Source organism: Daldinia caldariorum (assembly GCF_022478825.1).
Source record: "Daldinia caldariorum strain CBS 122874 unplaced genomic scaffold F4812scaffold_5, whole genome shotgun sequence".
In the NCBI taxonomy this organism is placed as follows: Eukaryota; Fungi; Ascomycota; class Sordariomycetes; order Xylariales; family Hypoxylaceae; genus Daldinia; species Daldinia caldariorum.
The window spans coordinates 1,401,344-1,424,953 of record NW_025953041.1 but is presented as its reverse complement, the minus strand read 5'-3'; the positions used below and the strand labels follow the sequence as shown (position 1 = coordinate 1,424,953).

Below are 23,610 nucleotides of genomic sequence, written 5' to 3'. Positions count from 1 at the left end.
CGTGGCGAGCGATCCCAATGCATCATAGCAAGCAGAAAATGGTTCAACGCGGGGCTACAATGCAATGCAATGCATGTGATTAAGGTAGATAGATAGATGTAAGGCGTCCGGAAGGAATATGGCTGCCGTCGGACGGCATGAGTTCACAAAAAGCAATACATTAGATTTGTGCCATTGCGGATGTATGTGAATGCACTATGGTAGTACTAGCAGTTCACACATAAGTTTTGAATGGATTGGACATTGGACGTGTGCATACATAGGCGTGTATAACATATAATGCAGAATTATCTAGGGTGGCGGTTTTAGTCACCAAGTCTATTAACCCCCCCCCCCTCCCCTTTTCTTTTTTCTTTGTTTTTCTTTTACTAGGTTCATCCCAAGGTACAGTTCATTACTATTTACTATCATAACCATCTAACAAGACCATTGTATTACTCTCGTCTTCTTAACCCATCACGCTGTATGGTCCAAAAAAAATACCTAATACAATATTCTTTCTTATTCTTTGCGTGCACATTAGAATAGGGGCACATTAAGAGGTGAGGGTAAAAAGAAAAAAAAAGAAGAAGAAGAAGCTATCTTCTATCAAGCAGACTATTATCAGACTGTCATCGCTCAATTGCCCCAGTAGATTGGAATTTTGGCTTTTGAGGGAGGCGCAACACAGAAGCCATCTCCACAACCCAGGGCCTCTCAGACATGAGCCGACCTTGCCCTGATATGCGTGGAGCCGGTTGTCTCACCTCGCCGGCCTTGTCTTACCAATAGCCGCAACTTGATAGCTCGCCACACGGGGTTATTCACCTATCAGCGACAACAATTGCGAACCTTTCGCCCTTGCTATCCGGGGTTGCCCCAATCTGAGATCTGGTGTATGCGTCACGTCTCATTGGTTTGTGCTTCGATAATTTGAACGCCAATGTTAGGCAACACAAGTGCGCAGCCGAGATAACCGTGTGCACGCAAACGTGATAGATTGCGCGCGAACCGTGGCTACCTCTGTTCTCGGGTTAGCAAATTCAATCGTAAAGAATAATATCTACCTAAGGTAAGGTAAGGTAGTTGCAGAGGTAGAATAGTAATAATAGTAATAGTATGAGATTACCGTAGGTTAGGTAGGTAGTTATGACCGCATAGCAACTCTCAAAAGTTTGTCGGGATCCAAACTCAGTTCGCCGTATAAGTTGGGTAACAACGCCCGGATGTTATACATATGAAATGACTACCTAACCTAGGTAGCGATACAATGTTCCACTAGTTGGTTGTGCTTGTCTTGGGTGAGAGAGAGACTAACTTACCTACGTACGCTATGAGCTAGGCAGGTACATTGCTAGGCGTGCGGAAAGGGAGAGTTGGATGATTCAGCATCTGGTAAGTTCCAAATCCCAAAGGCTGATGATAGTTTCCCAAAAGTTCAGAAGTCGACGTAGGTATCAAATTTCTCTATCGATAGTATATCCCTAGGTATGTACCTCCTAAGAGGTACCTAATGCATCGAAACATGCGGTTGGTTGGTAGTTCAAAATCTTGTCTCATTTGGATGATACTTGATGGTAATACATAGAGATCTTCGTTGTGGCTGCTGGTCTTAAATACATCCCTACTAAGGGCAAGTAGTCGTACACTCAGTACGTGCATTCGATATCCGTCACGATACGGTTATGTAAAGTCTATTTCTAAAGCCTATTTCTTCAAGTGATGTCTTTTCTAATGAATGAGCTTTTTTTACAATGCATAATACAAAGTGACGTGGGTAGCTCTCACCAGGTACCTTACCTCGTACGCAACATTGTATTGCTCTGCGCTTGCCTTGCCTAACGTGTACGGTATCGCCAGCGTACTTGAAAGGTAACCAACTTGAAATCAACTGGATTAACCAATTTTAAGACTCTTTTTAGGGGTTTCTGTTACCGTCTGAGATCTGCTGCCTGGTTACTCTTTCCAGAGTACTAACACACCTACCTAATCTAAGGACCTAAGGTAATCGCAATCGCCCTTCACCAAATCGATATACATACCCCAGGAAGGCAGCTGCGGCCATCATACTGACTTCCCATAACTTCTCGAGCCCATCCGTAGCAGTTGCGATCCCATGGTTGTCACAATTTTACCCGCTCAAGCAAAGTATTTAGAAGTCCTCACAACTCGTTACTCGTCATCCTCACACCTTCAACTTCTTCGGACGTATCCCAAGACACTCACTCAACCCATACGTTTCAAATTCCAACTGGCGTCCCTCTTTTGTATTTTGCGAAAGCAGGCTGTTCAACGCTTGCCACATATTGGTCATATTGATACTCTACGTTCTTTTCAGTCCATCTATCATATAACCTCTTCCGGAATCCTCGACTAACACCTGCCAACCAACGGGACTCTCTTCTATGGCCTGCACAATACCATGAAACTGAGATTCTGAGAGACTGGAAGATTCCGAGGAAACCGTTGTTGTTTTGTTGCAGGCTTGTTCTCGCTGCTGTATTCTGTCGACATGTCTCACTTTGCGAGAGCCAATCTCTCTCCCAGCGATCCGGGGTACTATGATACCAACTCCAAGATGATATACATCCCTGTGGGGGTCTTCCTAGGTATCTGTCCCATCATTGTCGGTACCAGAATTTGGTCAAGGTTGGGTAATGGAGGACACCTCGGTGCCGATGACTGGACTATTCTAGTATCACTTGTAAGTCAACGCTGAAGGTATACGTGGAGACTGATGGTAGACTACCAATATATACTGACAAATCCACTCGAGATATTCGCCCTCGCTTCAAGTGCAATTATGCTTGCCGCTTGTCACTATGGCTATGGAAGACACACTTATAGTTTGTCTGCCTACGACAAATACCAAGCCTTCAAGGTGCGTTTCTGGATACTTGCGATCTGCTCCTTCAACCTATATAAACCGCGTCGCTAATAAAATACCCCGGATAAAGTACTTCTATCTCTGCCAGGTGACTTACAAGGCGTGTATCAACTTGACAAAGGCGTCAATCCTCCTGCTATATCTGAGAATCTTCAGTAATACGAAGTGGTTCCGATGTGCGTGCCGCTTCATGCTGCTCATTGTGGTCATGTACTGCATCGCATCAGTCACAGCAACGATATTTCAATGCACGCCGGTCACCAAGGCATTCGACAAGTCCATGAAGGGTACCTGCATTGACAATGGGAAGTTCTGGTACGCTAACTCGGGGTTTTCTATCGCGACTGATATCATCATCCTCACCCTTCCCATGACTCTTGTCTACGCATTGCAGATACCAAGAGTCCAAAAGGCTGCCCTAATGATAGTCTTTGCTCTGGGTGTATTGTAAGTACATTGTAGCCAATTTCTTTTTTTATAACAAGTTACTAACTTGATTAACAGCGTGGTCATCACTTCTTGTCTAAGAGTTACAACCATAGATATTCAGGCGAAGACGCCAGACCCGACTTATGACATTGCATCTACCATGTGGACCATTATTGAGATGAACGTGGCGCTCGTGTGTGCCTGTCTTCCGCAAATACGTCCTCTCATTATCAAGTGGTTCCCGAGGCTGATGCCCGTCTACTACTCCAATTCCCACGAACAGTCGGATAAGCGCCCAGCTTACAGTAGCAATGGCTTGTCAACGTCTCATCCGAGTAGCAGCGAGAGTCATTCCAAGTCGGAAGAGGGTAAATGGATGCGCATGAATGCCGGGAAGGCTGGATACGAGGGCGCCAACCGATCCGATTCTCGTAGGGCCGATTCCAGCTCAGACGAGTATATGCTACACGAGGAAAAGGGACTTCAAATACAAAAGACTGTGCAGTACACTGTCGAGTACTCCCCGGATGGCAAGCGTGGTCCGTATATGGGATCAATGGTATGAGGTTCGGAGCAAATTCCCTACACGGCATAATATTGTGGTAAGCTTCCCGGGAAAAAAGGACACGGGCCGTATTTTTAGATGATCTTTGGGTCGTATTATCCTTCTTTCAGATTCCCTAGCTTTTATGGCTGTTTAAAGTTTAAGATCGCGTCAAATGTCTTTGACTAGCTTATTTTTAAACGAGTTACAGGGGATATTAGTGTTTCCGACTTACTTGAAGAAACCCCTTTGAAATATTAACTAATCGAACAAAAAACATGAAGGCTATAAGTGACTCTTAAAAAATTGTAGAAATCGATTCGAATTACACATCTTACCCGGTTTCGGAATGAATAGGATCTCACCGACACTTATCTGCTGTCATAGTAAGATTTCAGCGTAATAGGGCTGACCGATGCCTAAGATGCTATGCAGCTACGACGTCACCTGGGGTGTTGGTATAAATTTAAACATTGAAGAAATTGACTTTACGTTCGTGTCATTGCCAACGGGTAATGGAAGTGGCCGAAGAATGTAACATATCAGCATATGTGGAATGGAGGAGTCTGGGGAAACGGTACATGGGCTGCCTGGATACCTATGGTCGGTCCCTAGTGTTTCTACCGTTCTCACACGGCTCCCAGGGTTTACCCATAGTAGGTAATCAAATTTAGCCGCGATGGACCTCTTAGATTCCATTCTGCGACGCCTAGCTAGGTATCAATTGCGAAATTCGCGACTGGTTTCCTATTGGATGAAAGGACGAAGATCATCTGCAGTATGACACGACGCCATTCAACATCAACTAACAGGTGCTTCGGTTGAAGAATTCGAAGTTGGCACGAGAATCAGCTTCTTATTTTAGCTCATAGGCATCAATTATCAAAAAGCTGCAATCCGTGTCGGCGAGAATTGAAAGGGAAGTGGTATGAAAAGAAACAGAAAGACGGAGAATAAGAAGAAGATAGAAGGTCGTTCGATTCAGACGTCGGTCTCCACGATACCCCCACCCAGAATAGGTAAAAGGAGAGCGCATGAAAGAAGCGCTTGGCGCTGGAACCAATCAGATGTGGTAATGGTCGGGAGGGTCCAAGACGATGTTCGGAGATTATCCAATCATAAAACAAGAAGAGGATTTATAACGATTTGACTAATAAGAAAAGAGAAAAAAAAGAGATTGAGGCTGATGGGGCTTGTGCTGAGGCTAACCTTTACGCAGGACCCAAGGTAACAATACGAAGGAACGGCATAAACGTTATGGATTGACCCTCGTCGATTGGCGCCTAACCATTCCACATTAGCCTTAGAACCATGATCTAAGCGCGAGGCCTCATAACGCTACTTTAGGGTACGTCTTTGCTTGTGCCGCCAACTAAGTCCAAAAGAAGAAAAATGTTTCTTTCTATTTTCGCCGAGTACCTACCTACCTACCTAGTAATAAATAGGACTAATTACGAAATTGGCCAATAAACGAGAAAATATAAAAACAAATAACGGAAGGATTACCCGGTGACGTCAACTTCAACGTTGGGTCTTGGGTTGGTTCGTAAGGTCGTAAGTTGCCGAAAGGGTCATAAGGGGGGAGGGTTTGCTATGGGAAATATGGGAAATATGGGAAAATACCTACCTAACCTATCCTAAGCTCGTCGCTTCGAGCTACAGTCCAGTCTTGTTACAAGCTTCAAGAGACGAGGTTCAAGATCCCAACCCTGGGTTAAGGATTATAAAGTTCTTATTAGACGATTATGTACGATTCAGGTCAACTAGGGTCTATGCAGGCCAGGCATGGCTATATGGGGAATAGTCTCATTCCCCCGGTTCGTCGAGTTGATGATCTAGCGACAGGGTTTTGGACGGTTCACGGGATTTGTTCGAGTCTGGATCATCGGCCTCGTCTCGCTCCCGCCACGTAGCCGCATATATCCCCTTGTCCCACTATCCGAGCAGCACGCCGGCCGAGAGCAACTACTCGTCGAAACCGACCAGCCCAAATTTAGACACGAAATGGTTAAGTCCTAGTCATATGCATACCCGTTACGAGCTTCAATTTGAAACTCCAACGTTCAACGAGTCGGGTGCTGATCAAGCTTGTCTATCAAATACCCAGAGCCCGGAATCATCCCAAAGTAGAACCGAATCCCCATCGGTTCCATAACGAGTTAATATACCCTTATCCACTTTGCACAACCTCGTGTTGGCATATCTTTACCTTGCTATGTAGTATCAAACAGTCCCCGTTGAAATCGTGCCGCGACGCGTGTACGGTGAAGCTCTCCGTCCGAGCTTGGGCTTCTACTCCATCCACAGCCGGAGGGAAAGGTCGACGATGTCAAGCCCCAACTAAGATCCGGTACTTGTCTACTAGCGCACCTACTAGGCCTTCATTGGCGGTACTAGCTATAGCAATCAAGCTAGTTAAGCCGAAGACAGACAACTAAGATGTATTACCAGGTTGCCGGGTCAGCCTTACTATGGCTTGCATGCTGCACGGTAAGCTTCCCGATCAATATCAGCCTCATTCCGGACCAAGTTGACACACGTCACGGCCGGATTTGGGGTCAGCTTATCTTCAAGGGAAAACTACCTACTAAGAGGTAGCTACCGAAGAAACTGAAACGGGTGAAAATGTGAGTTACGCTATAGCAGCAGCACCTTTGAAGATCGGGAGATCTGGGATGCCTGTCTCGGAGAATACACACCTTCGGTATACCAACCTTGCAATAGGCTATTCCCGGTAAGGATATGGGTATCTATCTTTCCCCTGGCTAGCTTTTCCCACGTGCCCCTCTCCCTCTCGTGAACTCATGAACCTCGTCGCTATCCATAGGAGCTTCCCCATTCGTCACATGTGTGCTTTCGATAACCGCTGGTCAGCAGTGACTCTTAATACATTGCCGTCTGATTCACCTCATGGCGTGTGAATCATTCCTCTGAAGAGTACGACAAACTGGACAATAATACTCACTACGAAGAGGCAGGCATCGGGGGACCAGCTCGCCTATGTCTCGGCAATGGTGGTCTGGCATGGGATGGTCAATCTTCTATATCTATCACCGGACTCTACGCCATCGATGGTCAAGTTGGAAGCCATCATTCTCCCTCATCCAGGACAGCCCGCCTCAAGCCTCCCTTCATCCCGCAGATCTCTTCTATACTTAATCATATAATATTTATAATATCTCGTGCCGCTAACAGGTCGACGCGATGCCTCAATTCATATTCGTCGAGCTTCCTAGCTTCCGCATCAAAAACACCAGCGGACAGACGGTACGCCTCAACTACGCACAGTTAGGATTGGTAAGCGCTTTATACCAATTCGTGCGCAGTGGCCTCCGTACTAGCGACCAGGTCGATTTGTCGGCATCTCTACTTTTCGCAGACGGAGAAGCAGATCTATGGACGGCAATGGCGGGAGCAGGGGATGGAGGCCACCACCCGCATGCCGAGGAGAATATGCTGCTGTCGTATTTCCAGGCGTTCGATTCCCCGGGATCTTACCCGATCGTCGACGCTATGCTCCTACGGCGCGGTGAGCCTTGCAGCAACTGTGCTGGATACTTCAACTTGGGCGGCAAGCATCTACGACCAGTCGATGGAACACCGGCGTTCCGGGCTAAGTTCACGGCCCGATCCGACCGTCCGTACACCCCGGTCTTCCATCTGGCACGTGAACTTGACGCCACACAACGGGCCACCTTATGGGCCCAGCTAGCACGGATGCGGACGGACGAGCCCGGACTTATCGTGGCTTCTAGTGCTAGTATTCCGGTCGGCCAGGCTTACTACCTGCTCCACGATTCCCCTTGGTACGCCATCAATAACCAAGAAAGCATGACGGACACACAAATCGCAGAAGCTATCGCGAGACAGGGAGTCCTCCCGACTTACTGGATCGGAAGGTAAATAGGGTCATACAAAGTGAGTCCCAAACCAACCCGAAGACAACAAAAGCAAAGCCTCGTACTCCCCCCCTATAGTACCCGATCGCTGATAATAGTCTAGCAGATTCTCTACGGCTAGAATATTAATAGACTCGAGACCGGAGGCTAGAAGTGTATCGTTAGGTATTGTACAACACGGCATGGGCTGGACCCATCGGCAAAAGTCAGGTCAAAGGTCGACTGGCTCGATCACGGGGACGTTTATATTCCATATATCATCATAATATCCCTTTTCGTCTGTAACATTAACATTATTTCATAGCATGATTCCTTGGTAGACAAAACGATTTCCTAGGACAGATCGTACGATAGATTGTTTTTTACCTAAAAATATACCTAAAATTTGCTGGTTCTAGCTGCCCATACTTCTTATTGTCATGTGCTGCTTTGTGGGCTGAGGTATTTGAAGTCAGATGCATATTCGCCTAATATACTAGCTCATGCCAGTTGTTTCCTAAGAACCACAAGCTCTTATAGCCATCATTATCAAATATCAGGTAGGCATCTACCAAAGACACATATAGAACAAGAGTATGATAATGCCTGCTTAAATTGTCTACTATAAGAACTAGGAGGAGTTGACAATCCCAGAGCACGGTATCAAATACTTTAACATAGGTGTGTTTATTAAGTAAGTACGATACGTATCATTCAAAACTTCTGATGACCAATACGATCTAGGCAATACTATCTAATATCAACGAATAGGCCTGAATGGAGCAAACCTCCTACCTGACTTAGCCTCCCACTCACCCATCTCTAATAAGAGTCAGGGGGAAACATGACTTCAGGGTGGTCGCTACTGGGGACAACGGTGCTATCGTGATTCTAGATGATTTATTTATGGTGGGATCAACCTATTTTCAACCATTCGTACTTGACAAGGAATCACTCAGATACATACAACCCGCTGAGCCAAATGTGTATTTCTTAATAGCACAATTGCTATTACGGTCTATCTAACAGAATTTCTTCACTGGGTTGTCATCGGATGGGATTCTACCTAATCCAGGTATGCCTACAGCATGCCTCTTAAGTTAGGTGGAAAATCTCGCGGCCCATGTAAGTAGGTAGATACATGGGGGAATATCGTGAGCTAACTTTCCACCTGATATCTTAGGTTCGCACATCTAGTAGTGAGTTAAGGATACATCAAGGTTATTAAGTGTACGCTCCCTCGCAGTTGTCATGAACTGCTTGGTGGGAGATAGCATCGTTATAAGGGGTTAGATAGACACCTCTAAACGTTATATATAAAAGCAGAATCTATAAGGAAGAGCGTTACGATAGTAGCCACCTCCTATTTGATCGATAAAATACTTCATAAGACCTGTGACAGCACTATATTCTACTCAAGGTGCTAGTTATACGGTAGTCTACTATTACAAAGTATATATTCTAGTTATACATAAACAATAGTCCAGGACTCTGCCTGCAGGATCGATAAATAGCACGAGTAGATTATCACAGAGTTTTCATAGTAAGCAGTAGTCTGAGAGATGCTTCGCCGAGTTTAGTGAAAAGACCACACATTTTAAGCTGCATAACAGATGAGATTTGGGGTTAAACATACCACCTAGGTATCCATGCTATCTGCCTACACCGGAGACGTCTAAGGTAAATATAATATAATAGTTTCTATATATATAGTGCTAGGCTCTCATAGTCAGATGCCCGAGGTGTTATTCAGATATGCTTGAGCTACTGGCTTCACCCCATAATCTTGTTTCATCGTCACCTACTGTCGTGTTTTAACAATATTTTCTGCTCCTCGCGTCGCCTCGCTTCATGCGTTCTCTCATTAAAAGTCCAATTAGATGCCTCCCCGTCCTCGTCCATACGGCCGATTAGATACATCTATCTAGGAGGTAGGTAGTTGAGGACCTGTTCTATGAGAAACTAAAGAAAATGCAAACCTTAGAGATGTATATCCAGTCCCATCCATATCAGCGTCGATCAATGACAGCAGGATCCTTGGCATTGAACATACGAAGGCTAAACAGTGAAAAGAATCTTGCTTCGCTTTCGTTTCCTGCCGCGTATAGTTCACGTTGCGGTGCTTATTCGACCGCGTCCAATTACCTTAGCTAGCAAGGAAACCAGTCGATTTCCTAAGAAATATTATCACAGTACGGTTCACGGCCCAGGAACTACTCAGGTAGGTAAGTATACAATTCATTCTTAAGAGTGCGTAAAACGCAGGAATATATGATTTTTTTTTAAAAAAAAAAATCATGTTATTTCATCATAAGGGGCGGCGCCAACAACTTGGCAATGGTAACAAGGCTTGCGATCGCCGCCATGATCTTCAGCAACTTGGGTACCAACTGAGCTCTAGGGAAACACCAATCTTGATGATAGGCAAAACTGCAAGCTCTAGAATAAAAACGAGCAGGAGCTGAGCTATGCATCGTCCAACGCGCTCTGACGTCCCAGGAACGCCTACCGCGGTCAGCCGCAGACTGCCCCAGTTAACGATAGGCACCGAAGACGGGTGGCTTTTGCCATCACCTTTGCCGTGCCTGTGCAGTCACTTGGTCCCTACAGTCCGTCTGTATGATTGTGGCGTCATACTACCGTAAGTGTGCATATCTGGTCTGCACCTACACTGAGAGGGCTGATTGCTCCTCTTCTTGACATGCCCCCCCGCTTCTTGGCCGCTAGCAAGGTCTGTGATAGCGTTAGCATTCGCCACTTGTTAGTCATTGGAATAGCGAGAAGGGGGACGACGTGCTCCGGAGTAGGTAGAGGATTGGATGGTGTTGACTACCTAGGTACCTCTTAAACGAGTATTATAACACTCGACTAGTTACTTCTCTGCATGTTAGAGATCTGGATGGTATTAATGGAGGAGGAATAGGTATCTGCGAAATATATCAGCCGGAAGCAGGAAGCGCAGTTCTACTGATGCACGATGGATTATAGATCAATGTCAGACTAATTAGATTATTGCTCGGTATAGTTACGAGACGTTTTGTCATAGATAGTCTAGTACTGTTTCAAGTTATAGGGTTCTAGAAGACGATGTCTAATATAGTAGCGCGCGTCGGACAGCCGGGACAAGACGGGTTGGCCGAGAGGCGGTGCATTCCGAGCCTTCCGACCGTCTTACTTACCTCTAGACCACCTCCGCAAAGTGGATGTCGTATAGGCAAAACGTGTACGACGGTTCTCAGACATCTTTGCGTGATGTGGGCTGACCATACGGTATCTGTTCCGATGGCGGATGAATTACGGCACGCTCGGCGGTTCAAGTTCAGGTCATTTTGAAGGTATGAGTGGTAGCTAGCTAGCGCCTCGATTGTCACACTGCCTGGCTTTCACGCTTTAGATAGGGGTAGCACTATGCACACCGGTATCAGATATGGACTAGATGCTCTGCCCCTTACTCCAACTCGAGCAAGCAGCTATAGGTTATAGGTTAGGTAACCAATTGTGCTGGATTGGGGACTAGATCCTGACTGTGAGTCCTTGCTGTCCTGTAGAAGCCCAGAATCTGGGGTTTGGGGCCTGGGGTAGCTATTTGGGGTAGATATTTCTATCCGGTCGTGCTCATCAACGACACAAGAGATAGGTATCTATCGCTGGTTTAACATTCGGTTGCCATACGCGATAGACTAAACAAGGAACGCCGCGCAACACCCTCGTAAAGAGGTCAGCGTTCTGCATAAGTATTCGCTCTTGAACGCGTGCTATACTAAAGGGTGCGTTAGGTATGTAACCTTCTTTGCCGCCGCTGACCCCAGACCCATCTCCAAAGAAAGCTCCGTTGTTTCTTATCTAAGAAGAGGAGGGCACCGGGGATCTCCCATCGGAGACATAGAATAGATCCCTACGTGCAGAATTAGAACGTGCGGAGATAGTCTCGTGGGGAGGGGGAGGGGGAGGGCATTGTTTGGGTACCTACATCCTATTCAATTGATATCTCTTTTTGGGGGGTTCTTCTTTGGGGGTAAGACACTGGTCTTGGTTCTCCGAAAAATTCCTGACCTTGTTTCCGATCCTGCGGATTCACCGCTGTTTTTACTTTTGCCATGTATGTGTGCGCAGCGTGGACCGAAAGAACCGAATCCGTTCGTTTTCACCTGCTCTATCGAACCATACGTACCTGTGTCAATGATGCTTTGATCTGATTTCGGGCGTATGAAGATATAGGTATCGTATCGTATGATGAGGAATATCTTGTCTTATTGAGAATTGAGTCGTGCAAAGATGAGAGATGAATTGAATGATTCTGCAGCCATGCCTGGCCGCATCTCCCGGCTGGTCACCTGGTCACGATCCTCTGCGGAGCATTCCCTCCTGGAGATGTTGGCGTTTTTGGTAAACCCATGCGGCTGGCGTTTAGGGGAGGAATTGACGAATCGCAGCGAAGGATTACCTACAGTGAAGAAAGCCGGAGCCCGAATATTATGTTGGGATTATACCCGGAGACGGTCATATCACCGAAAGATCACCCAAAATGATCTCGGTATGGTACTAGATGATATTCTACGAGTCGAATCAGACGAAGGAATTGGCTCAGGGAAATAGTTTGAGAATGTATACTACAGTACATACATGCAAGGCTCACTGTCTCATTGGCGCTGCCTTGGTGTTTTGCAGGGCAAGGTAGGTCAGCATCCTTCTCCGTAACGCGAGTAGTGCTTAGCAGTTTTGGTTACAATGTGACGATGCGAGCACGTAGGAAAACTACACCGTGCGAGCGACGACGAAGCCATGTTCTCCTAGTCTCTGCCCGCCTGTTCTATTGCGGCGCTGTTGTACAAGATCCGGATCTGTTTCTCCAGCTGTAAGCTGCGAGCTGCGGTCGAACGTCATGATTATGAAGTCTTACACCGGTTAATAAAACACGGGGTAACATGACTGGCATGGATGTTGAAAAAGGTATTTTATTGAGATCTCACTCAGCGAAATGCAAGTTTAATCCCGACGGACGAGCGCATGTTCGCACGGTCGTTTGTTTGTTTGTTTGTTTGTTTTTTTTTTTTTTTTTTTTTTTTTTTTTTTTTTTTTTTTTTTGGAAGCCGAACCTTCGCAAATCTTCTCGGAACCAAACGGCTGGGAAATGTGATAGAACCTGTCGATCTCGTTCCGACCTGCTGGTGTTCTCCATTCTAATTAGATATAGATATCGCTAGGCTAGATATCAGCTATCTTTATTCTCGGCTCGGTCTACCTATTATTAGACCCCCGAGGGATTGCTAAAAAAGTATATCGAGCAAGCATCGCCCCGGCGCGCTTTCGGGAAAAGGCTGATCCACGGACCGCCGCTAAGGTTAGGTAGAAAACTAAAACCGCACGGAGCTTTCACGATCTGACGATGTGAATTCCGATCAAGCTAGCCCTCGAAGCTTGTCCCAACTAACTTTCCCCGCGGGACTGGGATTTCTCTTCCCTAGCATCATTTCTTAGTGTCAAAAGAAACGCTTTAACAAAAACCGACCCATTCGAAATGAGACGGATTAACTTAGTTCGTATTTTCCCAGTACCTAGTACTAGGCTAGGTACCAGGTAATGTTCCTGGATCATCGATCGTCAGCCAAAAGCCCGATGCTGTGTAAGTGCAACCAAACGAGGCATGCGATGGTTGGTCCCATTTTGCTATCTCGATGAGATGTTGTACTGGGATTAAACGACGATCAAACTTCAAGTTCGTCTTGTGTGTGTCTTATATGTTGTAGTTCAAGTTGAAGTAGATGTGGCATATCATATATCTGCCGAGGAATTAAGGCAGAAAATATTTGCTATGCAAATTCAGCATCTTTCGCATTACTGGGCCTTTGCGACGACAAATAAGAATCAGATACCCCTTTTTGTGGATTAACAAGCACTTAACTGACTAATAGGAACTTCAACAGCTCTCGTGTAAAACTAGTCGTTGAACCAGAGTACAGAGAGGTATGGCTAGATATGTATTACCCTATATCAACACCTCACTAACTTTACGAGCGAACCATCTTATTATTGGGAGTGGTTGGTGGATACTGGCTTCAATTTACGTAAGGAACGTTGGCTATTACCTATCTTCAAACTGGCTAAGAGTAATAGGAAGGTGAATAAGCGATTGTCGCCATAGCTCTTAACCTAGTAATCTGCCTATGTAGGATTGAGGAAAGTTGGGAATAGCCTCAATGAAAAAAAGCGTTTACAAGGTTTCAGCAACGAGTTTTTTTCTTTGCAGGCTACCTACCTACCTAGTATCTACCTCTTCAAGAACAGACAGTGCCAAAGACGAGAGGCCCGCTGATCGACACAGGTATAGCCTCGCTTGCCTTATTGGAGCATGGGGCCCTGTCATTGCCTAGCTCGGAAGCCCAAACAAGAGCCAATTGTGGTTGAGAGGTCTGTGCCTCATCGGCACTCCCTCGAGTAGAATCCCGGCCCCTTACTTTAGAGAAAAAAGAGTAGCCCAACGACTTTGCCATCCAGAAGTTGTCGAGTTTGCTCACTCGCCGCCAAATGGCAACGGGAGAAGGCGATATGAAATGATATCCCTTTTGAAAAATGCCGATCGCAGCAGTCCAATGAAAGCCAAAGCACTATGGTAAAGGTACGATACGTTATCTCCCGACGTAACCGCAGGTAGCAGAAGCCTTACGACAAGCCCGGGCTAGATCTCACAAAATTGTCTGCTGTCTGACCTTGCACAACATATCTATATTACGCATCTTCTCGAGTCGAAGAAATAAAAAAAAAATAAAAAAATCGATCGAAATCTGATGACGAGAGGTTATTCCCACCCAACAACCCACAAAGTCGCTCACGCTATAGTAGTTCGTTAAGCAGCTTGTTAACTCTGTGTACAAGCTTGACGATTGGTAGTGTATGTCGTAGCATTCGAAAGACGTGTTACCACATATAGCGCAATCACATGTCCCGCACTATCATAGCTGCACGACATAGTATAGAATCGTCTTTGGTAGATACCTTAGGTACCTAGCTAACCTACCTACCTCCTACCTACCACTTACATGCCTACCTAATATATGAATAGATAAAATAGAATAGGATAGGGTAGGGTTAGATATGGATTAGGTATATCAAAATGAGGTCCACCGGATGTATGTTTCCCTTCCCTCACAATTGGTAAACGTACCTAGGTAGGTACCTATCAATCAGAAGAAGCCCGCAGCCCGCCCTGAACAACCCTCAATATAGTTCCTTTTCGGGCCTACTTGTTGGCGTTTTGCAGACAGCGCAGCGCTTGCCCATGGGGAAAGCACAGCATGAAATCGAGATATTCCCGTCCCTCCCTCCCTCCTCCCCCAGAGATCTTTCCCTCTCGGCCAGCTCCCCAACCCCAGAAAAACCCACACGAAAAGCCAGCAAGGCGACCCACGATGCTGGACTTGAACTTAAGACGTGTAGGGGGGAGGGGGGGTGTTAGGAGTAGTTATCCTGGTTAGCTGTTTACCTGTGGGACTTGGGTGGATTACTTTTTTTTTTCTTTTTTTTTTTTTTTTTTTTTTTTGCCCTCTACCTACCCCCTCCTCTATAGCAATATTATCCCTAGTAAGCGCTAGGTATACCACCATGGTAGGATTTCGAAAGGCGTTCGTTCCCGTTCCCCATGTTGCGGTGTATTCTTCCTACCGTGGCGGTGTCTAACTCGCACGAAAGAGCTTATACCCTCGTCTTCTAGCTTGGGCCGATACACATCTACTTAGGGGGAGGAGGGGACTCATTGTCGTCACATGGTCTCTATCGCAGGTATTATTGCATGAAGGCCGTCAGCCTTACACATCTAGAAGCGGAGAATGCTTTATTGGTGCAGTAAGGAGAAGAAAAAGAACTTCGTTCACTGGTTTGTATTGTAGTATGCAGTGTTGGGCGGAAGGAGGAGGAGGAGGAGGAGGAGGAGGAGGAGGAGGAGGAGGCTCTATTCAATAGGTTCCCCCTCCTTCGTTTTCGTTTCGGCCCGCTTTGTTTATACTGCGGGCCAATATCAACTTTGAGTCTGGCGCCGTAGTAGCACATTGATACCCGTTCCCCGGCCTGGGCGTGCCGCAACAAGCGCCACGAATGCCGCGAAGCCTCACGATCGTCTTCTTTTCTTTCCTTGTTCTTTTTTGGTTTCCCTGTCAGGGCCCGAATGCTACTTTGGAACCCGTGATTTTCCCCTTGGAACGGTGTATGCGACAGCGAGCTACCCATCTCAGATCCTCGAACCTCAAAGCTGCATGCATCTATGGTCGATTCCTCCTCCCCCTTCTCTTCTTTAACCCCTTCCGGAAAACTTAGTCTCTGTTTCATCAAGTAAGAGCTTCTCGATTTGAGGCTTTTTATTTATAATTGGTAACTAACTGCATCATTACCTACCTGCTTAGTATAGTGTAAATACCCCCTGCCTTTTATTAAGCCTATCTCGTCAGTCTGTGTTCGAGCTATATTAGCCTTACCCCCCTCCCCTGAGTCCCCCGACGACTATTTTTCAGTTTTCGGTACTCGCGGCGCCGAAAAAGGAATCATCCTCGCCCTGCTCCACTCACTTCGTCCGGGGCCATCTAGTTCTCCGCTATCACTGCCACCTTGTGGCTGGCTGGCTGCCTGCCCTGCCCTGCCCTTCCGTAGTATAAGAAGCGACGGGTTGGTCCTACTGGGCCGCAATGTGTCGTCATCGTCCGGGGGTTTTCTGCGTGGTCCTGGGGGAGACGGCGCCAGATTGCAGCAACACTAGAGGAGCCTATACCAGGTACCTAAGGTAGCGAGCAAAGAAGCCTCGCAGTGATTCCCCACGAAGAAAGCATTCGTTGTCGTAGGTTAGGGCGGACGACGTCTTGCGACATAGGTAATGAAGGGGGAGTACGTACGGGCTAACTATAGGTCAACAACGATGTCTTCGATTCTTCCATATTATTATCCCTATTATCCCTCGTCCTCCATTATCGACACGCGGTCCTCGCATCATGCGAGTGCGATTGGATAGCGAGTCATATTGGGCCGGATGATCCATTGCGAGTTGGGAGAGGGAAGTTAAGTGAGGAGTGCATGAAGAGAACCCATAGCTTTGGGGCCGACTTACGCTGCAATAAGCTAGGGTGGTAGCTTGCTTTCCCTTCTTCTATTCTATCTAGCTAGGTAGGTTTCTCGATCTAGTTACCTACGCTATTTCATGAGCTACTGCTGGAATATGGATGGGCGCACTGCATGATGATGGAGAGGCTTGTGTCTTACCGGCAGAGTTTGAAGAGCCGGATCGAGCTACTCCGTAAGCATTTTGGAACGATCGCAGCACGCGACGACGATCTTCAAGATGTCTTTCCTCTCTCTCCTCTGACCAGATTACATTACATCGGGAAGTTTGTTACACTATGAATTACCTGGTGTAGATACCTAGGTACGCAGGTTAAAAAAAGAAATATCTAAGTACCTTAGGTTAGGTTAGGTACCTACCTTGGAAAGTGACAATTAAGCGAGAGATCCAATAACCCCCCAGGCTGTGATGTCTCATTGGCCAGTGACCGAAAATCTCAAGATCGTCGCGGGGATTGGTGTTTCGCTCCTGGAGAACGACGAAATATAGTTTTGTATCTTTGTACATGATCAACGTTGAGCCTCTCTCCACTTGGGTTTTATTTTGACGGCACGCTTGCTAAAGGACAGGTTGGGAATCAACGACCTGCATTAGGAATACCTAAGTGAAAACGAAAACGTATGCCAATGGGTCGTGTCGTCTCTGCGGTAACAAATGAAAGAAACACGTTTACGGTATGGGGTATATGGGGAGAGGAGTTTATGGATCTTTTTACGTAGAAGCCCAACTGGCTCGAGAAAAAAAATGGAAAAAAAGATGACAGCATCGTCGAATGATTCGATACGAAGTAAAGGCGGGAATCATCCGATGGTCCACAAAAGACGTATATGTATAATCTAAGTTGTTGCGCCCGTATAGAAGATCTCATCAAATCGAGTTTTGGGTATTGAACTTGCTCTGACATGTCAAGAGTTAATTGGTATGAAAGGGGGCAAGGGGGGTGGTCCAAAATTTCAACAAACGACAACGACAACGAAGGCCGTGAGAATTTTTTTTTCTCGTCGCCTTCCAGAATAAACAAGAAGCCCCATATCTTGATTTGAACTAGCTATGGAGCCAAGAGCAAGTAAATGTTACGTACTGTAGTACTGTAGTGATCGACGACGCTGCATGCCCTTAGCCGAGAGGATATGAAAGGGTGGAACACAACGCGAGCTTCACAAAAAGCACGGTATTATTTACACTGTCTCACTTATTAAATCGAAATCGGGCATTATTTCCTATTGCTTACATATCCGTCGAATCGAGAGAGAATCCGTCAGCCTTGCGATCGCTCTTCTGTGATGCCCTGTCACCGGTCGAAGATTTTTTCTCTCTTTTTCTTGCGCTTTTACTAATGTTGCTAGAATGTTACATTTGTTATACGCGCTTCGATCATCCCGAGTGGCAAAATGTCGAGGTTATCTCCAAAAGATGTACGTAGTCGTTACGCTGCGAGGCAGGCCAGCCGGGGAAGGCATGAAAATGCACACACCATTCTGCGGCGAAGTAGATACAGACGCCTGCAGCAATAGCATAAAAGACTCACCTCGAACCGCATCCGGCGGGATGACGGGTATCTACCTGTTCGACGGGAGGGCCATCTCGTCTTCTAATATGCCAATTAGCACATGAGTCTAGTATACCCTGGGAATAGAGCTATGCGTAGGTAGTGTGCGTAGTAGATGGCCAAGGCATCAAGATAGGACGGTGCAGGATAGGGTTGCTTTTAATGCAATTTGCAGTCAAATACAGTAAGTAGACGCGCCGATCGTGACGCTAAAGTAAGAAGACCATTGAATGGATTCCTGCACGATTACTTCGTATAGTTATACCTAGTAGTCAGTATAATACGGTTCGAAGATAGACAAAGGTCACTAATAAGATTTTCCCCTCCCCTTTTCGAGGGTTCTTGAGACTGTTAGGATCTGGACAAGATTTTATAGATAGATACCATTATGGGAAAGTCAAATAGCAAGAAACAATAGGTATGAGAAACACGGGATTGTCTCATCGAAGAGGGCGAGTTGCATTGTGAGCCGTCGTAAAGGAGGGCCGTTGTCGGAGCTCTTATCTGACCTGAAGATTTCATATCTGATCTCTTGCCGTATTGAGAAGGCTGTTCACTTTAAATCCTGCATTGGTGCGAAGTTTGGTGCATCCTTTTTTTCACGGTTATCTAGAATGTCTTAAAAAGTTTGGGGTCGGCCGTGGGATGGGAAACATAATAATATAATACGAAGATGCGCCCAGTCGCAAAACAAGGAAGGCGAGAGAATGCGGTGTAGTGTATGGATTAGTATGGATATGATATGGACAGGAACAACAAAAAAAGTTTGTCTGGAGCGTTTCCAAGGCTTTAAAGGATGTAAGATAGTGAGGTCTAGACTGAAACTGTGGCTGGGCATGTAGATCAGATTTTTGATCTGGGACGATGATCGTGCAACCCGGCATGGCAGAAGTCCAGGCCAGACCAAACTCGGGTATATCGGGAGTACCGTTGAGCGGACCTGGGTAAGTTATCATGGTAGCTGACAGGGATGTGAGAATTTATCACAAACAAACTTACTTCATATTCGTTTTCGATATCGCCATAAAGTCGCCAAGTAACGTAGTGTTGTGTCCGAGTGTACATAGTGTATGTACGAAACTTTTCTCTCTTACACCAAGAATTAGTTTAATTTGCCATCGCCATATTCCCCCATTCGTCTAACTCCATACCCCGGACCTTTACTGGGACTTGTCTCTTCCCGAGTTTGGGATTGCGGCGCTTGTTCAGCTCCTTTTTAGTACCCCCAGTCGAACGAACAAGGTCTAGGTTATAGAGCTTTGACCGGATTGTGGCCTGGTCTAGAGATTACGGCTTGGTATGGGTTAGCAGGGATATCGACGTGCATTAAAGCCATTGTAGTGTAGTTCGGTAGAGCCAGGATTATATTCGCCATCGACGAATCAGGAGACGTTGCGCCAGCGTTGAATCCGTAGTGTACTGTGGAATCTCAACATTCCTTACCTATAGCGTATTTCTCTTACCGACCTTGAAGGACCACGATAACGAAGCGCCCAGGAGAGCAGCCATCTTGGTAAAACACATGCAAATATACCTATGCACGTAGCAACCGCCGGCGCCGCGTAACCGCTAAGACGCGAGATACGGAATAGCGAAATTACGAAGTCGCGTCGACGAATTTTCCCTACCTAGTGTTATTAAGCTAGTAGTATTGCGCCTTTTTATGTTGAAGTTTAAGCGAGAGAGGCTCTGCTGTGTCCACCAAAGGAACACGGGTGGTTCACATCGTCGCAGACCATAACCCTGTAACAAGAACGAATATAATATAATATAAATGCTTGTCTCTTTTGGAGGACAAGGCACAGTGGAACGAGAAGAATTAGAGATGGGGATCCGAGCCCGCCGACGCCCCCTTTTTAAACGTCCTGAGATGCAGATGGTGTACCCGGGTATATGCATGAGTGATAGGATGGTTGGGTTTTGCTATTGGTGATGAAGAAATGTTGCCAATGTATAAGGCGAAGCCTTACGGCTGCATGCCTGCCGCCGAGCTAGCCGTGCTGTTTACTCGATAGAGAAAAGATTTGATATATGAGGTACCTTAGGTTAGGTCTAAGTAGTTAATTAATTGTTTTAACTGTGATATTTTATTTATGTTTTTATATTGTCCCGAAAAATGGTTCTTGTTTTTTTCCTTATTAATTCCCGTTCCATTCCCCATTTCCCTATACCTAGTCACACATGAGCAGTTACCTGCATTAATCCGTAGCTACGAATATGTTACATTAAATAAGATATCTAAACTGATGTGCTTAGTTGGAGCTACATACCAGGTACCTAAGGTATTGTAACCTACAGCCCGCATTTCAAGTAGCACGACTGAATGCAGGGACTTCCAGTGATGATGTACCACCACACAGTACCATTGGCTAACAAATCAGAAAGATAGCCGACCTACCTACATAGTAAGTGGTGTGATATTGCCATGAATTATCTAAAGAACCGTCAAAGGCTGAACTACGTAGTAGGTTTCGTGATTGATAACGGTCCCGTCTTGTTTAGTTTGATACTACGGTCTGCCAACTTAGTATCCCGCATGCTAATGATTAATATCATGACTCTGATAGCTGATAGGTGTTAGCTAGATATTCCCGATCGAACAACTCTGATATAATAGGTAAATATAATAGGTAGGTAGTGGGAATTCGAATTTTAGAATGCCGTAGTTATATGATGTTGTCATGGAGACCTATACGTATGAGCTGTTCTTTAGAGACTTTCTTACACTTCCCATTTCACGTGAAGCACGGTTTAATACTATCTATTGGTGATTACACTGCATCGATGAAACGCAACTCGCAAAGATCGACAGCTAGGAAAGGTCTTTCAGTCCATCCCGGTGGCCGGTCTTGAAGCGGGGCGACGGCTTAGGAGTATGTAGAGGTTAAAGTTCCGCGCGTTCCTGGGCTCATACCTCCCCCTTCCTATCTCAAGGTTTAGCGAACCTCGTTGAGACGGTTCGAGCTTGTCAGATAAACTATAACGGGAAAGAAGGCTGCGAAGCGTGACGAAGTGTGAGCGGGAAAGCGACAGGGATGGGGACGTCGACGGGTAGTAAAATGACACCAGGTACCTAACATAGCACAATAGTAATAAGCTTTCCGTTTCCGCCTACACGCGCAACAGAGTTAGGTCTAGGTATGTAAATGGGAATGTGGCATGTGGCATGTAGCATATAGCATGTCCGGGTATGGGTATGTAAGCAGCATTTCCTGAATCTCTCATCAACCGGGTATTTGACTTCTCCGCGGTCATCTTTGAGATTGCGGCTTGCTCGCTTTCGGTACCTAACAGATGGCTGTGCATAGAATAGACATTACCAAAGAGCGATTTACCCTTTCGATGGCGGCCGATGGACGCCAAAGCTTAACGACAGCTAATTTCTTCGACACACAGACGCCTCAATCAAAATCTCCGTGAAACAGCTTAGTTTCCCGTCCAATGATATCGTCCGAGCGTTTCTTCGTACGACCGTACATCGGTTTAGAAAGTTCAGATATAGTTGGCTTAGGCGTTACCTATCAAACTCGTGCGACTTGTGCAGCTCGTGGTCGCCACACCACGCATTTGTTGTCTCTTGTAGTTTTCTCATTGTCTCAAGTCCTCCCGACCTGTAAAGAAATAAAAATAAAAAGTGTGTGTGTGTGTGCGTGTATGTGTATGTGTGACGGCAACAGAAGATTCCCCTCGAGAATCTGCTTATTGATCAATTAAGCAATTGATAACGAGGAGACACATAGCCGTCCGGGTTTTTTTTTATTGGCTTTGATCATTGCCATTTAATAAATAAGTTGCATGATCCTGCTGCAGTCCCAGCGCCTTCTACGCCTCCTCTTCCCATCCGCTGATACACGGAACACACCTGATGCAGTTGCAGGTGGCAGGTATTTTACTCACCGGGCTTCGTGCTCATTGCATGGCGCATTGCGTATGCGAAAACGGTTGGGATTAATCGTTCGTGATTGGATTGACTGGATTGACCAATGCCCGAAACGCAAGGAGTTGGCCAAGGATGTAGGTATATATTTTTTTTCTTCTTAGTCCTCTTTCCATCCCTCAAACGACGTCATCGTACAACGAATACCTAGGTACTTCACGCCATCTACTAAAATAAATACATACCTAAGGTACCTAGGCAGGTATCTTTGGCCATTTCTGGACTAAGCGTCTTTCTGGGCTTGCGCGAGAAGTTATCCCTACTAGTGCCTACTTGGCTTTAGCTTTGTAGGAGGCTCCCACCCTCCTTCACCTCCCATCCTTGATTAGGTATCCTTAAACCTTGCTAGTGCACGGAAATATACCTACGTAGCTATTTTCCTTAGGCTCCCACAGGTAAGACCGTGCTACCGTACTGTATTGTACCTTACAAGAATAAAAATAAAATAAAAAAAGGTCGGATGGCGTTTCTCGTCTGTTGGCCGTGTAAAGATAGGGTATCTAACCTCTCTCACTCACACTCCCTTTCGAGTAGTCCCTCTAACATAAATACCTACCTACCTATTAGGTATGTACCTAATGTAAGGCAAATATGTGTAAGGTATGTATGCTTCCATTTTCTGCAGATGGGCCCATCGTCGTTTGATGCTATTTTCTAGATACGGGGCCCCATACGTGGATGTGCGAGTCCTAAATGCATTTCGCCTACTATGTGACTATGTCTATGTGGGACTTGTTTATATATATATATACGGCTCTGGGTGTTGGTTAGGTGTGTGATGTGATATTTGTTAGTAGGAGTAGTTTTTAGTACAAGGTAGGTTAGGTACCTGTCAGGTAGTTAGCTACCTGTTAGTAGTGCAATAAGTAAAATTCAAGCTCGCAGTTCCAGGGAAACGTTTTGGTATCTAATCAGAGTAAGCCGGTAGGCCGGCCCCCGGCGGCGAGAGCTAAAATCTTGGAAATACCCAGTTTACAGCTATGTACTGACACCCCGTCCTGTTGATATTATAAAACGTATTACATAGTAATATCGTCAGTCACCGTCAGCATAAGCCGCAAAGGCCCTCTTTTTAGGTCCTCTTAAAGATAGGCGCTCTGCAGAACTTCCCAAAATATTCCTTCGTCGGGTTCTCGAATAACTCTTCCCTTTTCCCCCTTTTCCCTCTTTTCTTTTTTGTGTGTGTTTTTTCTTCTATTTCCATAATTTTTTTTTCTCTCCCTTTCTTCAATAATCGTATATCACGTGGTAAGGATACGATTCTAGAAACTCCCGTACAGCCGAATCATGGCGTTTCTTTGGTAGAC

At 45.9% G+C, this 23,610-nt stretch overlaps 4 protein-coding genes across 4 annotated transcripts; 2 read left to right on the top strand and 2 right to left on the bottom strand.

The window, feature by feature from the left end:
* Window positions 1–2,491: 2,491 nt before the first annotated feature.
* Window positions 2,492–4,067, top strand: F4812DRAFT_470430 (uncharacterized protein; the record flags this gene model as incomplete). The annotated part of the gene is made up of 4 exons (XM_047938980.1): window positions 2,492–2,683; window positions 2,756–2,860; window positions 2,937–3,313; window positions 3,371–4,067. The coding sequence occupies 4 exons, from the start codon at window positions 2,492–2,494 to the stop codon at window positions 3,858–3,860; spliced, it is 1,164 nt and encodes a 387-aa protein (XP_047791822.1). The 3' UTR covers window positions 3,861–4,067.
* Window positions 4,068–6,398: 2,331 nt separating this feature from the next.
* On the top strand, window positions 6,399–8,245 carry F4812DRAFT_333232 (uncharacterized protein). The gene has a single exon (XM_047931574.1). It carries the CDS (start codon window positions 7,044–7,046, stop codon window positions 7,740–7,742), a length of 699 nt encoding a protein of 232 aa, XP_047791821.1. The 5' UTR covers window positions 6,399–7,043; the 3' UTR covers window positions 7,743–8,245.
* A 1,843-nt stretch (window positions 8,246–10,088) lies between these two features.
* On the bottom strand, window positions 10,089–10,960 carry F4812DRAFT_458042 (uncharacterized protein; the record flags this gene model as incomplete). Its single annotated transcript, XM_047937288.1, has 3 exons — window positions 10,089–10,291; window positions 10,388–10,450; window positions 10,897–10,960. The coding sequence occupies 3 exons, from the start codon at window positions 10,958–10,960 to the stop codon at window positions 10,089–10,091; spliced, it is 330 nt and encodes a 109-aa protein (XP_047791820.1).
* An 8,513-nt stretch (window positions 10,961–19,473) lies between these two features.
* F4812DRAFT_458041 (uncharacterized protein) lies at window positions 19,474–19,875 on the bottom strand (the record flags this gene model as incomplete). The annotated part of the gene is made up of 2 exons (XM_047937287.1): window positions 19,474–19,646; window positions 19,830–19,875. 2 exons carry the CDS (start codon window positions 19,873–19,875, stop codon window positions 19,474–19,476), a joined length of 219 nt encoding a protein of 72 aa, XP_047791819.1.
* Window positions 19,876–23,610: the final 3,735 nt, after the last annotated feature.

Bases quoted from the DNA above. Each gene is read 5' to 3' on its own strand.
- F4812DRAFT_333232 (XM_047931574.1), top strand. From the start codon at position 7,044: ATGCCTCAATTCATATTCGTCGAGCTTCCTAGCTTCCGCATCAAAAAC.